General features: G+C 43.2%; 1 protein-coding gene across 1 annotated transcript in view; it reads right to left on the reverse strand.

Annotated features, from left to right (window-relative positions):
* Nucleotides 1–16,022, reverse strand: part of ZFAND3 (zinc finger AN1-type containing 3) — a 321,151-nt gene that overhangs the window by 20,894 nt on the left and 284,235 nt on the right. The window contains exon 5 of the mRNA XM_082663105.1: nucleotides 3,865–4,032. Within this exon, the coding sequence (XP_082519231.1) occupies nucleotides 3,865–4,032 (168 nt within the window). The remainder of the gene's footprint in view (nucleotides 1–3,864; nucleotides 4,033–16,022) is intronic.

Genomic DNA, 16,022 nt, shown 5'->3' on the forward strand with positions numbered 1-16,022 from the left:
AAACTATGAGCTCCTATATTCTGTATTCTACCTCCTATATTCCCCACAAAACCTAGCAAAATGCTTTATGAAAAATCACATCTCAATAAATGCTAGCTGACTTCAGCTTGACAGTGAATGAAAAGGCAGAAAGGACCACTGAGGCACTTTAAGTCGACAAACTAAAGGTCCCAGCTAAAGCATCACTCTGAGTTTCTAAAGGGAATATAAAATTTATTTTGAAAGCAGTAAACGAAGTCAGATTACTCAAGAGGTTAGTAAAAGCACTGTTGTCCCAAAAGGGAGCATATCATCTTACAGTGTAAGTCACTGTCAACTGAAAACATGCCATAACTTTTGCAAGCTCTTAGACTGGTATTTAAAAATTAATTCTGTGGTTCTGGGAAGCAATGCATAGCGATTAAAAAGCCATGCGGTATGCATCATGCAAGATCTGATTAGAAAACACAGTATCCACGTGGCTGTGCTGTGGCCCAGACTGGATGAGGATGGCCAGATTTCAGAACACCCTCCAGGTGGCCTTTGGAGAGACAAGACCCCTGTAAAGACAACAAGCTGATCAATTTGCCTACTGAGTAGAAAATGAAACAAATAAATCCATGTTTATGCAATTGTTTTCCATCTTGAGAAGTTAAACTGCTGAAGATACACTAGGATGCAGGGTATCACCCCAGCCTCACCACATGCTTTTACTGATTGGCACCCAGAAAGATTTCACAGGAAAAGGGTGTCACTACGGTATTGTTGATTTAAAGGTTATCTAGTCACAACGAGGCAGAGGAGAATTCATCTTCAAAACTCACCTCCTTATTGAAAGCCCATGGAGTGTCTTGGCAATTAACAATTCCTATCACCTCTAGCTGTTCCCTATGTGAGAAGGCTCAGAACTCGCCTTACAAATTGCTCTTTTGAAGATCAAAGGGGAGCTGAATGTGTCTGTGTGCTCTCGATGAGACTGTGATTTAATGGAATTTTTAGAGAAGGCTTGCTGGCAGTGTTTGGATGACAGCCCCAGGCGGAGGATTCAGGGGAGCTTGGCCACTCTTCCCTTTGGAGCGGCTTCCCTGTCTTTAATTGGCACCTCATTAGAAATTAATGAAAATGACATCCTCTGTTCTTCCTGCTCTAGGCATCGAATGCTACAAAAAGGCCCATCACAATTCATAACACATTCAATTTATATAGCAACGGCTCTTAAGCATTATTTATGAGATGTGAATTTCTTGTCAGCAGTTAATAACCTGTACAGAGTGGAAGGGGAATGGAAAAAAAGATTGTGAATACATATAAAAAAAAAGATTTTCTGCAGTGGAGAAGTGTTCTGTTTGAGTTCAAACCGCCCTCCTGAATCTTCACTTTCAGTAGTAAATTACTGTGTTTCCCGTCTTCCAAAACCTTTCAGGGCAGTTAAACGTCTCCCTAGCACTCCATGCAGCCTCAAGGAAATAACTGTACAACTCACCTTTTCCTAGAGATCCAAGCAGACAGGCAGGAGGAACACAAGAGATATTTGTCAGGGACAGTCCCAGAGGTGTGTGTTCCCATTACTGTCCTTCATCTTTTAAAATGTGGCAGCTGACTCAGTCATTTTTCTGGGCACATAAGTACAATGCTCTCAGTGGGCCCAATTGAACTCCCAGCTCTCTCTAGGAAGGCTACATCTGGAGGGACTGCAGACAGCTCAGGGCTCTCTTCTCCAGCAGAAAAATCAAATCTCTCTATAAGACGACCCTCAGAATTGGGCATAAGCCAAGGGACCACGTGTTAGATCATTTAAAGAGAATGCACGTCTATGGCAAACCCAGTAGGCACTTACTTAGAAACCCAGCCTCCTGCCTGAGAGGTGAAGAGCACAGCAGAGTAATCTGCACTTACCAGAGTCAGTCAAGTTGGCTTCACTTTAGGAGCACATGAAGTCATCCAACATATATTTCTAGATATTTTCAGCTTGGTGCTTAAGACCTTAGGAAATAGGTGGCTTGCATCAAAGCTGAAGGGTAAACTGGGAGACTTGGTTACCACACCTCTGGATCTCTCAGCACTAAACTGTGAATTCTCACTGCTTGCCTGACAAGGAGAGGAGGTTATTAGCCACTGCCAGAGGCGAGACAGCACACTTGATGGATCAACTGCTTGATCCACTAGGGCAAATCCTGTGTAATACCCAGAATTCAGTTACTTTCAAGAAGGAAACAAGAATGTAAGGTACAGGAAAATCCCACGATTCTAATTTAGGAATCACCAAAGGCCTGTGTTACAAAAGCAACAGGCAAACGGTCAGGGAAGCTACACAACACTGGTAACAGACTGAACTGCTGAAGCCCCCAGGGGTCCACGTGAAGACCAAAGCAATAATTTGCAGACCACAAAAGATCAGACAAACCACTAAGGGCAAAGCTGGTTAGCCATGAGACCCCAAAGTTTCCTTGGGTAACCACAGTATTCCTTCACTACCTCATTAAGAATTTTACATTACCTGGGAGGGTTGATCAAGACACAGCCTAAGAAAAAGGTTCTGGGCTCACCTGGACCACATCACATTGCAGGAACAAAAGTGAGGTTTGAAAATTCTGCTGACAGCCTCTGCACCCACGTCTTATCCTACCTCTCTCCTTACACTTTCACACAAGCATTTAATAGGATAAATAAACGCCAGGTTAAAGACTAAAAACTTGTCCAGTGATACCTGGACTCCACATGCTAGTCACCATTTCTGCAGTTGAATATAAATATGTTTCTGATACTGCTGAGTACCACACACCAGACTGTGTAACAAACAGATTTCTACTCATGACAGGAAAGGAGTTCCAACTCAGTTTCCATGAGAGGCTGGAACTCCCTCCTGTCCTTCTCATTTCCAACAGGGCAGATAACTCAGGGACAGGAGCAGCGACGGCTATCTCTTCAGAAGATGAAGAGCTTTGAGCAGCTGTAACTTTCTAACTGCTGGGAGAACCACCCAGTCCTGACTACCAGCATCAGTACTTACAGGATATCTATGGCCATCCCAGAGGTAAAAGGAAGCTTCTAAAAGCTCACTTCTAAGAACAAAGGATACAGGACTCTCAGAGGCTAGAGCCAATGTGCCTGATGACAGCTCTGTCCCAAAGAACAATTTCACAATATTATGCTCTAAAGTCAAGAAATAAAAACAGGGACAGGAAAACTGTAAGTCAGCCTAAATAATGCAGCTACACAATTTTGCTTCCATGTGACACGATGTATATGGTCAAAGGGAGAGGAAGGATTGTTCTAAGTTTTGTTCCACTGTGGGCAGGCATAAAGTTTTTAAAAAGTACATCCCACCAAAAATTCTAAGAGTTGGTATTACACTGGATAATACAGTAGGAAAAGGTTACTTTAAAGCTATTTCAAGGGGTTAACTGACAATGAATTATGGTTCAAAGAAAATAATTTTCTAATCAAACTTTAATTTAAAAGGGATATGGGGGAGAAATCTTCCATTTATTATATATAGTAAGAAGCTCATTCAAAATTAATCTAATATCTGAATTTTATGGCACATATCTCAGAATTTCACTGGTTTGGTTAACTTCTAAATAAGTCATCAATGAGAAGGAACCACAGTAATATGCAGTGGAGAGAAGCTGAGAGCAGTAAGCAGTGACAATGCAACTCTAATGAAATATGTGTAAGAATAGTTGGGGAGGTTTTTGCCTTTTCTGTATGTGTGAGAGGAAATAAAGGGTGTTTAGAAATAAGAATCCTCTACTCTGATTTCCCAAGCTCCAAAGCTATAGCTCGAAGGGAGGTACTCGGGAGAAGAATGAAGGAGCTCAGCCTCTCAGGGCGCCAAGGACACAGCCTCCACCATGCTGTGTCCTCCACTGGGGGGACGCTTACCGCAGCGGCACGATCCCAGTTCCTGCTGCACCAGCTCCAGTTTGGTTTGGCACTGGAAGCACCGACGTCGGCTTTTCTGTTTAGATCGGCTGGTTTCCTCGGGTCGTTCAGTATTCTCCAGTAGTCGTGGCCGTTTCACTGGCGAAGCCTCATTCTCAGACTGTGAATCTGAGCAAAACAACACATTTAGGGGTCAGGGTTAGTGCTTGGCCTGGCAAGCGCGACTGATTAATGTACAGCCGAGGCATTCTTCTGACCAGGCTACTGCCCTTTTCCAGGAACTGGATCAGTATGAGCAAGAGCCAGTTCTTCTAGCTGGCCTGGTTTACGTCACAAATTGTGACAAGCATGCACCTTTACAGCTGACTTCTAACAAGCCAGGCCCAAGCTAGGAGAGGAGGGTGGGTGGCTCAACAAACGTCCATTCTGTGCTGTCTTTAAAAAACATCCATCTCTACAAGGAGACCATTCGAGCTGGAAATGGGATCCTCTCTTTGTGCCCCTTCTTTGGGTCCTAGCTGTTTACTGCTTGTATTGGTTATTTATCTCTTCTTGGATCTTTGTCCTTAAGTAGACTGTACTTCGCCAGAGAAGGGACTGTGTCTACTATTTCTGTATGTCACCATGCTTAGCACAATTCTATACCTGAAGTCAGTGTTTCATGGGTGATCCATGATCTTTTCTAGTAAAAAGACATTTCTAAGGGCTTCCCTGGTGGCGCAGTGGTTGAGAGTCCGCCTGCCAATGCAGGGGACACGGGTTTGTGCCCCAGTCCAGGAAGATCCCACATGCCGCAGAGCGGCTGGGCCCGTGAGCCATGGCCGCTAAGCCTGCACATCCGGAGCCTGTGCTCCGCAACGGGAGAGGCCACAACAGTGAGAGGCCCGTGTACCACAAAAAAAAAAAAAGACATTTCTATTCCTATGCACAACTAAACGCACAAGAATCAGGTTCTAATACTGAAAATGATTCCAACTTTATTCAGAGTGAACAAGTGTCCTTGCTTGTTCACAGATAAGCTGTCCCATGGCCTCCAGAGTGGGGTGGTACAGAGGCAGCACTTGGCACTGCAACCCTAGGGCTGGTGCCAAATTAGCAGGTGAAGGGAGATGTAGTGTGCAACAAGTGTTTTGTATAATCTTAAAAAAGTAAAATGCAATAAAGTTCATGTCACAGGCAGACTGTAAATAACTCTTGCTTTCAAAAAAAAAAAAAAAAAAAAAAAAAAACAAAGAAAAGAAAAGAGCCAGCACGTGGGGGGCTCTGTATTCTTGGAATTACTGCCACTACATACTGACGATGCACCTCTCGCCAAGGTTCCAAAGTGATTTGTGCTAAAACACCTCTGGAAGAGAGTCTCCTAATACAGTAGCTTCTTACTGGTCTCCCTGCCCTTCCCCTTGTCCTACAGTCCATTCTCCACACAGCAGCCAAGCGACCCTGTTAAAAATCAAGTTAGAATCACTTCACAATCCTGCTCAAAATCCTCTGATAGCTCCCTTTCTTGGACGAAAAGTTCAGATACTTCCTATGACCCTCAGAAAGGCCCTGCCTTTCTTATGTGCCCTCCTCCCATCTCTCTCCCCTCATCCCCTGCTACTCTCTCCCTCTGCTCCACCCACACTAGCCTCCTGATTGTCTCCTAACTCAGGGCCTTTGCACCTTCTGGTCCCTTTGTCTGGAACACTCTTCACCCAGATCTACAGGGAATCCCCTCTTTTAAGTCTTTTAAGCTACATTTTCAATGAGGTCTTCTTCCCTGAAAACCCTATCTAGACCACTCTTGCCCCTTCAGCAGCACTTCCCTTCCTCCCTTTTCCTGCCTTTTATTCCTCCCCAGCACTTATCTTTTGACATTATCCTCCAGGAGAATGTAAACTCCTGGAGGGCAGGAAGTTTCACCAGCTTTGTTCACTAATGTGCCCTCTATGCCTACAACTCAGTATTTCTTACATGAACAAATCTTCTCCTAAGGCAGTCCTGATTTTCTATTTACTGTGTCTCTAGTGAGAAGCGGTAGACCGTTGGCAGTTTTTCTTTCTTTTTTTTGGCCGCACTGCGAAGCATGGAGGATCTTAGTTCCCCGACCAGGGATTGAATGGAACCACGCCCCCTGCAGTGGAAGCACGGAGTCTCAACCACTGGACCACCAGGGAAGTCCAGCTGTATTTCAAGGAAGGCTGTCTGTATCCCCTTCCCAGCCTCCCTCTGCGTGGAGAAGATGCTGCATTTCGCCCGAGCACTCACTGGCCCCGACAGTGACAATGGTAACAGTTTGCTCACAGCCCTCTGGCCCACCGCACCTTGCACTGACTTTCAGAAGGTACGCACCATTCTTAGCAATTGTAAACTTCATTTTTCATTTCATTTAGTTCTTGCAGCCTCCATGACATTTTCCCCCAATACAAACCAACTAAACAAGGCCTTTGATGAAAACAATTGAAAGCAAGTTCAGCCTATTTCCCAGCTCTGCTGAGCAAAGCTGTCCAAACCTAGTCAGTGTGATGACTGAGGCAGCCAGACACACCAGGCCCCTCCCCTTCCCCTATAAGAGCAACAAGCAACAATCTAAATGTAAATCATTACAAGGCAGGAAGACAAAAGAAATTCACCTAGTATGGGCCACACTGTTCTCCGGGGGTCCTTTTTTACAAACCAGAAAGGGCACTATTTGTATTAATAACCCTATTTCGACATTTTTTTTTCCATTGGGTAATGAGAAGAGAAAATTCTAGAGTAAAAACCGAAACAAAAAAATGGTGTTTGTTCTGAGACAAGGTCCTAAATCTGGAGCATCCACATAAGAAATTATCCCCCAACCCTGGGGGGTGAGGTGGGGAGAGGAGAGAGATTAGGGTTCACACAAGAAGGTGGCTGAAGGCTTTGCATTATTAAATTGTTAAAATCCAGAGGGTCTTGACACGAGGCCAGCACACCTCAAATATAAAAGAGGACCACTCGGACCCTCTTTTATTTGCACTGCGACCTCATAGAACTGAGCTTGTGTCTGGAAATGCAATGTTCACATTCAAAGCTGTTTCCCAAGTGAATCTGCTCCAAACTGTCAAATGTGCTGTCTACCTACATAGCACCTATTTCCATTTCTAAAGCAAGCCTCTGCTACATGAAGACAATTTACTTTCAGTATGTCCATGTTATCCATTGCTAACTATTTTCAAACAAGCAAGAGAGTGATATGCAAAGACAATATTTTTTAACATATGATCCTAAGACTGAGAAACAGAATTCATATTGATATAATCATCACTGGTCATCACCAAACAACCCAGCTGATGGAACGCCCCAAAATTAGGAGGCCTGTCCAGGCCTGATCTCTTTTCTTCTAATTCTCCACCTTGTCTGACCAATGAGCACTCAATAATAATAAAACTAAGGAATAGGTCTGCATGGTCTCATCCTGAAATTTTCCTTTATCCATTCCACACTATATATAAAGACAACTGCATTATTTGTTCTGGAAGGCAGGAGGCATGGGATGTTCCTGAAACAGTGGGTCCTTAGGGAGGTCTCTGATGCTGCCAACAGCTTCTGGCGGCACTGCACTGGCCATCCTAAAGGAACACCACTCAGCCCTAGTCAGTCCTCTGAGAGTCAATGTCTCAGCATCTGTGCAAGTCCAAAACCTAAGGCATCCATGTATAGAAAGCCTGAGCCATGAGAAGCAGTCCTCAACGAGTCTGAACCAAGACAGGTGAAATGTTTACCAGAATGTATTATTTTTCAGAATCAAGGAACTGCTCCTAGCCATTAAGAGATTCGTAACTTTAGCATTCTGGAATACGCCCACTTATCCTTCACTCAGTCAATGGTCTATTAAGTGGAAAGGAATCCTTGTGCCCTCTAATGCTCTCTACCACAAGGAGGGAGGGGAAAAAACTCCCTAAACTGTTTACCACCTTCCACATGCTGCCATCCAGTTATGTGTTATCTGTAACTTCTTGGCGAAGCAAACCATTCCTTGGCATTTCCTCACAAGTCAACTTAGTATTTTAATTATAAGCTGATGAAATAAATAGCTGTCTACAGGATCATCATCATGTCTGAATAAGAAATTTACATCTCCTCTGCTAATTACTTAATGAAACCTGTGCCATGTGGGGAGTTGCCTAAATAAGAGAAACAGATGTCCAGGACAGGGATTTTAATTACATAATAATGAACTAAATAATTCAACTGTTCAATTACAAATTTAATGGCAATTTTAAAAGGACCACCAGAAGGAAAAGATCCAATTATGGTCAACACTAAAGGAACCTTCATCTACTGTCCGTATTTGAATAAATTAAAGTTTGATTATTTACTTTTTGCTCACAGATAGTAAATAGGTCTTGTTACCCTGAAGCATTTTCAACTCCTCAACAATGATGGAAAACACCTACCAATCTACTTGCATAATCTGAACTTGGTTAGTAAGGGTTTAATGCAGAGAGAAAGATGAACAGAAATAGCTCACATGCAGCTTTAACTGTCAGAAGAAACGCATCCTTGCAAGGAGCATGCTCATTAGCAGCAGGAGTGTAGCGGCAAGCTAGAAACTGTTCCCACCCCAGGAGTTAGGAGTGACTTCTAATTAAAGTCCTTCATAAAGGGCCAACAAAGCACCTTTTTCCAGTATGCTTTTTCTTGAGAACATAATCTAGTCTGTATGTACCCACACAAGAGCTGCCCACATGCCTATGCCAGGCTCACAGTTCTTGATATTCAACCAGTCCCCCTCTTCCTCTGCCTACGTTTAACGGCCTGAGGAAGATACCGCATCAGACCTTCTAGTCAAAGGAAAGTCTGATCAAGAATCATAATGGGATTAAATGAGAAAGGAAAATCTTAAGAGAAAGTATTTTATCTCTCAGTTTCCTAGATTTAAAGTAACCATTGCTTTATTTGTGACAGAGAAATAAGTACAGTGATTTTTAAAATATATAATCCTCTGAAGAGAGAAAGTCTTCTAATTGTACTTTCCTAGCCAATAGCAGAGAAGTAGTGGTAAGACTTTCAATTTAGGAACACAGTTTAACTGGAAAACTTGACTGGAGACGACAACAGACCTACTTCTTTTAAAATTCTGTTTTATCTCTGACAGAAATTCACATTTGTTCCTTACTGTCACTGTTCTTGTCTTTATAACTCATGTTCTCTCCTGAAAATTTCCAAATAAATTGTGTCAGCCCTGTCAAGAGTTGAATCCCAATCTCTCTGAATCTCCAGCGCTGTGCAGCTGGCAGCCCGCACACAACTGAGACTGCTAACCATGACCATGTCCCTCTGACACCTCAGGCAGGCTCCTGACCCTCTGCACAAGCCAACACTCATGGTTTTGAACAGGAGAGTTGAAATAGCAAAGTGGCAACAAAGAGAAGGAAGCTTCTATTCACTTCACCCATACCTTCCCTCACTTCTAAGAAAGATGAATCTGTTTAATCTCAGGTTTTATGACAGCTTTTGAGGTACTCAATCAGTTTTTTTAGAACCTATCACAGTCTCTTGACAGACTGACATTTATGATCCCAACCGTCTGTGCAAACATCAGTAAGAGCAATAATTAATGAACCCTCACACACCACTGCGGTCTCTCCTTCGACCATTTATAAGAAGCTTAAGGGCTTCCCTGGTGGTGCAGTGGTTAAGAATCCGCCTGCCAACACAGGGGACACGGATTTGATCCCTGGTCCGGGAAGATCCCACATGCCGCAGAGCAACTAAGCCCATGTGCCACAACTACTGATCCTGCAAGCCACAACTACTGAGCCCACGTGACACAATTACTGAAGCCTGCGTGCCTACAGCTCGTGCTGCGCAACAAGAGAAGCCACTGCAATGAGAAGCCCGCGCACCACAACAAAGAGTAGCCCCCGCTCGCCACAACTAGAGAAAGCCCGCACACAGCAACGAAGACCCAATGCAGCCAAAAATAAAAAATAAAAGAAGCTTAAGCTGCTAAAACCTCTGTCCATGAAAAACACCACACTCTCACTGGAAAAACTGATAAAAGACACTTAAAAAAGAAAATCTGTTTTATAGGTACTTTCTCTCTTTCTCCTCAGGCATCCTTTCAGTGTGTGCAGGGATTAGATTCATCCTCTCTGGCTTCTTACTCTGTATGTCATAAAAGACTTCAAGAGAGAAAACTCCCTCATTATCCATTAAAATTTTGCTTCCACTTTATTTGGCTGGAATTTCCCCCTTCTTTCTTATTTTCCTAATGGTCCCACAACTATTTTGGAATATCACACCTGTTAAAAAGCTGTTACACAGGGCTTCCCTGGTGGCGCAGTGGTAGGGGACGCGGGTTCGTGACCCGGTCCGGGAGGATCCCGCATGCCGTGGAGTGGCTGCGCCCGTGGGCCATGGCCGCTGGGCCTGTGTGTCTGGAGCCTGTGCTCCGCAACGGGGGAGGCCACAGCAGTGAGGGGCCCGCGTACCGCAAAAAAAAAAAAGCTGTCACACAGAGAAAGAAGTTCAACTCTTTGGAAGAGGCCGATTATTAAAATTTTGTGGAAAATGCCTTCATTTTCATTTGATATATAATACAAAGATGAATCTAGTTTGAAATACTCCTAGGATGCCACGTCTTAGATGATAACCATTTTAAAGGTCAGGTGTTCTCAAACTGCCAGGCAGTACTGTTGTGAAGCCCGAATCCCTCTCTTCTCCTTCCATCTCCACCCCCATCCCTCCAGGTTATTTCCTCTGGCTTGCTCCTTTTCTTGAGGGTGGTCTCCTCCATCACAACCTCAAGACAGCAGACCTCTGACTCTTCCTCCCTGCTGGGAACACAAGATCGGGAGACCTGGGGTGGCCAATCAGTAGAACCAATTATCTTGGGAGCACACCTGAACTTTTGGGGTCTCTGTCCTCAGTATGCTCAAAAGACATAAAGCATCAGAAATCTTGAGAGTAATTTTATCATCTAACTGTCTGACTTCGATCTTCACAACAGCAATGCAAAGCTGCTTCAGTAGGGACATTTTTTGATTGGAAGACAGCTTAAAGAGTAGCAGAAAATGCATAAGTCATGAGCCATAATTTGTACCCTTCATGAAATGAGCACCCATACATCCCAAAGACATGTTTTAAAGACTGGAATCAGATTTCTCACTTCCTCATAGCCCATCTTTCCCTCTGATTCCCGCTGGACAAGAAGCTGAAAGCTGATTTTGGTGATACACACTGACACCCAAAAAAAAAAAAAAAAAAAAGCAATTATGAATTAATCAAAGGATCAAGTTAAGAGAAGCTAATGGGCTGTGGGGAGAACAGCTCTCCATTAAATAAAATCATCTTAAATGAAATCATGGCATCAGAGCCCAACAATTCTAAAGGAAGGGGTTTCTCTCAATTTTTCTTTCTTTCTAATCTGTCTGCCTTTTATTTCTTTTTCTTGCCTATTGTTAGCTAGGCTTTCTAGTATGATACTGAATAGGAGAGTTGAGAGAGGACATTTTTGCCTTTTTCTCAACCCCAAGAGGAAAGTATTCAGTCTTCACCCAACTTTTTATTTTGAAAAATTTCAAAACTATAGAAAAGTTCAAAGAATAGTACAATTAATACCTGTGTACAATCCAGTCAGATTCAACAAGTGTTAACGAACTATCTGTCACACTGCTTTCTCTCTCCCACCCCAAACCATCTGAAAATAAGTTGCAAACATCAAAATACTTCATATATACACATTTAACAATAAGGGCATTTCCTTACATGACTAAAAATCATACCTAAGAAAATTAAGAATAATGCTCCAATGTCATCTAACATTCGGTCCATATCCAAATTATCTCCATTGTTTTCAATGTTTACCTTCATAGTTTCAAAGGCATGTCCAATCAAGTTGCATGTGTTACATTTGGACCTTACGTCTAAATCTCTTTTTAATCCAAAACAGCATATACTCTCAAACCATATATTCGTTCATTCATTCAAATGACATGGACTTCTGGATAGTCCTGGTTAGTTTTCCTGTGGAATATACCACCATCCGGGATTGACTGATTCTTTCTCCCTCTCTTTTCTATTTATCTCTCTATTTTTAATGGCATCATTTACTTGTAAGGAAGGAGATTTTTTAACTGTACACCTCCTCTGTTTCATATTCAAGACCAGCAATTAAACTTCCAGCAAGCCCCTGACAAACCCACATGATTGGAGGGCTGGCACAAGTAAGGGCAGGTGAAGAAGGGCAAGCACTGTGTAATCAGCTCAGTTCCCATACCACCTTGGCAGTGGGGGAAGGAATGTTCTTCCTCTAACTTCCTCCACTGCACACCTGCCGTACAGGACATCAGGATATAGTTCATCTGTGCCTTGGCAAGGAAAGGATACTTAGGTGAACGTTAGGAGAGGAGCTAGCTGTCAGTGTTTTAGCCCATGATTTCTTAAAGTCTGATGGCACTGCCTGTGACTGAAGTTGGTCCCAGAAGGCCACAAGTCACTTCTCTAAATACCTCCTTTCCAATAGCTTCCTGGCCTTTTTCTATTTTTTTTTTTTTTTGCGGTGCGCAGGCCTCTCACTGTCGTGGCCTCTCCCGTCGCGGAGCACAGGCTCCGGACGCGCAGGTTCAGTGGCCATGGCTCACGGGCCCAGCCGCTCCTCGGCATGTGGGATCTTCCCGGACCAGGGCACGAATCTATGTCCCCTGCATCAGCAGGGGGACTCTCAATCACTGCGCCACCAGGGAAGCCCTTCCTGGCCTTTTTCTGATTGCCCTTCCCCTCCTGATGGACTCTACACTGTTGCTAACTGTTCCTATAAGATATCCCTTTCATTGCTGATCACTCAACTCTCTAAACCTAAGGAAAATTTTCATCAGAATAAAAGACATAAAGCAAAAGCCCAGGAAAGTTCACTTGCAATAATAATCACAATCTCATTAAGTAAAATAAGATTCTCAGTTTATTTGATCTAATTTATGTACGTCTCCAGATTAATGACCACTCTGTTCAGGGCCCAGACAACAGTCAATATTTTATTAATTATTTATCAAGTGCCTACTGTGTGCCAGGCACTGGGCTTTAAACTAGCAAATCAGAACTACATATGGCAATGATCTCTCCTCTCAAGGAGGCCACATTCCAGGAAAGATATAAACAAATAAACCTACAGCATATTAATATATGAAGAGACTATGAACATAAAATGTGGAAGTGATAAATTCTGTTAAGGGGGTGATTAAGAAGCAGAAGAGGGAAAGGTCGAAAAGGTACCTCTTAGGGCTTCCCTGGTGGCACAGTGGTTAAGAATCCACCTGGGGGCTTCCCTGGTGGCACAGTGGTTGAGAGTCTGCCTGCCGATGCAGGGGACATGGGTTCGTGCCCCGGTCCGGGAAGATCCCACATGCCGGGGAGCGGCTGGGCCCGTGAGCCATGGCCGCTGAGCCTGTGCGTCCAGAGCCTGTGCTCTGCAACAGGAGAGGCCACAACAGTGAGAGGCCCGCGTAACACAAAAAAAAAAAAAAAAAAAAAAAAAGAATCCACCTGCCAATGCAGGGGACACGGGTTCGAGCCCTGGTCCGGGAAGATCCCACACGCCACGGAGCAACTAAACCCATGCGCCACAACTACTGAGCCTGCCCTCTAGAGCCCGTGAGCCACAACTACTGAAGCCCACGCACCTAGAGCCCGTGCTCCACAACAAGAGAAGCCACCACGATGAGAAGCCCGCGCACCGCAACGCAGAGTAGTCCCCGCTCACCGCAACTAGAGAAAGCCCACATGCAGCAATGAAGACCCAACGCAGCCAAAAATAAAATAAAAATTTTTTTTAAAAGGTACCTCTTGAACTTAAGAACTATACTGTATACATATAAACAGGTGATTTTTAGCTCACATCTGTCATCCTCGCATTGTTTTCTGTTAGCCCTTCTTTTCAAAATACCATTTGTATAAAAGTTGTTGCTCATCTACCTTCTACCTCATCTCTTTACCAACAATCATATCAATTAGTAGACCCTTTCACAGTCTGGGGAGCAAAGCTACATGGAGAACACCTGATTGATGGGTTTTCAGGGAAACAAAGCTGTTTTATATCTTTCTCCTCTCTTTGACGCCAACTGGTTCAATGGGCGGGGGCGGGGTGTTCATGAACACCTCACCAAAATGTCAATGGCCAGGTTAGTTCTCCTTCCATCACGTTTATTAATCTTACTACTAGTCTGTCGGTCTGATCAGACACATACATGACACTAACTGCCAATTTTTCTCTATCAGGAATCTTTCAAGCCCATTTTCCTCTTCTTATTAAATGATTTACTCTGAGATAATTGTAGGTTCAAATGGAGCTATAAGAAATAATACAGAGAAATCCCATGCACCCCTCACTCAGTTTTCCCCAATGGTAACATCTTGCAAAAGTCTAGTACAATATCACAACCAGGATGCTAATGTTGGTACAGTTAAGCTACAGAACATTTCCATCGCCACAAGGATCCCTCGTGTTGCCCTTTTACAGCCATGCCTACTTCCGTCTCCCCCTCCCCCACCTTGCTCCCTGGCAAACACTAATCTGTCCTTAATTTCTAAAATTTTGTCATTTCAAGAATGTCATTTATACGGTCATACATGGACTTATAGATGAAATCATATGGTATGTAAACTTTTGTCCAAGCTTATTTTTAAGGTCACTTATCACAATAGGTAGATATGCCACAAGAGATTCCTTAAGTTACGCTTCAGTAATAATTACAATAATAACCACTAACACAAAGCACTTATCCTGTACCAGCACTTTTTTTTTGGGGGGGGGGCGTGTAGGCGGGCCTCTCACTGTTGTGGCCTCTCCTGTTGCGGAGCACAGGCTCCTGTCTCTAATTGTTATTACACTTCAAGACTCTACTTCTGCTCTTCCATGAGGGTACCTTACTGTGAAGATGAATTTCTGCTACTTTGTATGTATCCAAAGACCCCACTGCCTCTGGGTTGAGGGTGAGGACAGATACTGGGCCAAGTGTGAGGATGAAAAGCAGCACCCCTCTCACTTATGATCTCCTTAGCCAAACATGGTGGTGCAATTTCTCTAAACTACATCTCTGTTGAATAACCCTGTTTGTCCTCTGCTCTTAGAATATGATTTATAAGACTCCTCATACCATTTTCTTCCTATTCCTGTTAACTCTCTGAATATCTCTGGATTGTAGTCACAGTATTTTACTTATATGAAGTCAGCTTTATTTTTTTCTCTCATGTTATTTAAAAAAAATCTGTCCACAGATGTTTCTTTATTGATTATTTGTAGGATGATAACTTTTCCCCCAGTAGCAAAGGAAAAGGTCTCTTTAAAAAGGCACAGGTGAGGGTGATGACCCCATAAACCACGCCTGGGTTCATCTGAAAAACTGTGGCCACCATCCCTGTTTGTGAAGTGCCATTCCTACTGCACTGTTTACTTAAAAGGTATCACCAGGAGCTAAATTCTACAGAGGGGTGGCTGGTCAGCAGAACGTGTCAGACTAGCAATACAGTAGTCATCCTTTGTAGCTGGTACTGGCCTGGTACCACCTCCTTGTTTTAGCTTCTCCATTAGCAAGACCTGTCCTGCCTGCCCAACTAAACCATATTACTTTCCCCATAGATTTTTCAGTTACTCATTGTAACTGAAAAATTTTCCCTCAATAGATAATCTTTCCTTTTTATAACCTGTTTGGGTATTTTACAGTTCAACAACATTACAATTCATTGATTTTTAAAAATATTACATTTATAGCATCAGTAGCGTACAGAATAAGGTAGTATCACTACTGAGGTGAGACAAACAAAGGGAGAGCAAGATGAAGAAACCCAAGAGAAATATGTACTTCTCAAAGGCCACATGCCTTCGTGTTCGGTGACCACAAAACACGCTCTATGACCACAAGGATTCCAAGACTCTCAGTGCTAAGACTGGTCTTGAACTTCTGTTCTACTACCTTTTCCAGTATTTCCAGAAAACTAATAAGATCAGCCACGCTTTACTTTCATTTACCCAAAGAAAGGGAAATTTGAGAGAATCCATGAAGTATCTATATAACCAGACTTATTTTCATATTAACTGGGTCTAAGGCAGGCAATACTATTTTCATTTAGTTTCTTAGAACACTCATTCATTTATACGCTACACTGACTAAAAAGTATGTAATAAGTCTACTTTGTAGTTACATGAAACCTAGATT

Source organism: Grampus griseus (genome assembly GCF_964374135.1).
Source record: "Grampus griseus genome assembly, chromosome: 10".
Lineage (NCBI taxonomy): Eukaryota > Metazoa > Chordata > Mammalia > Artiodactyla > Delphinidae > Grampus > Grampus griseus.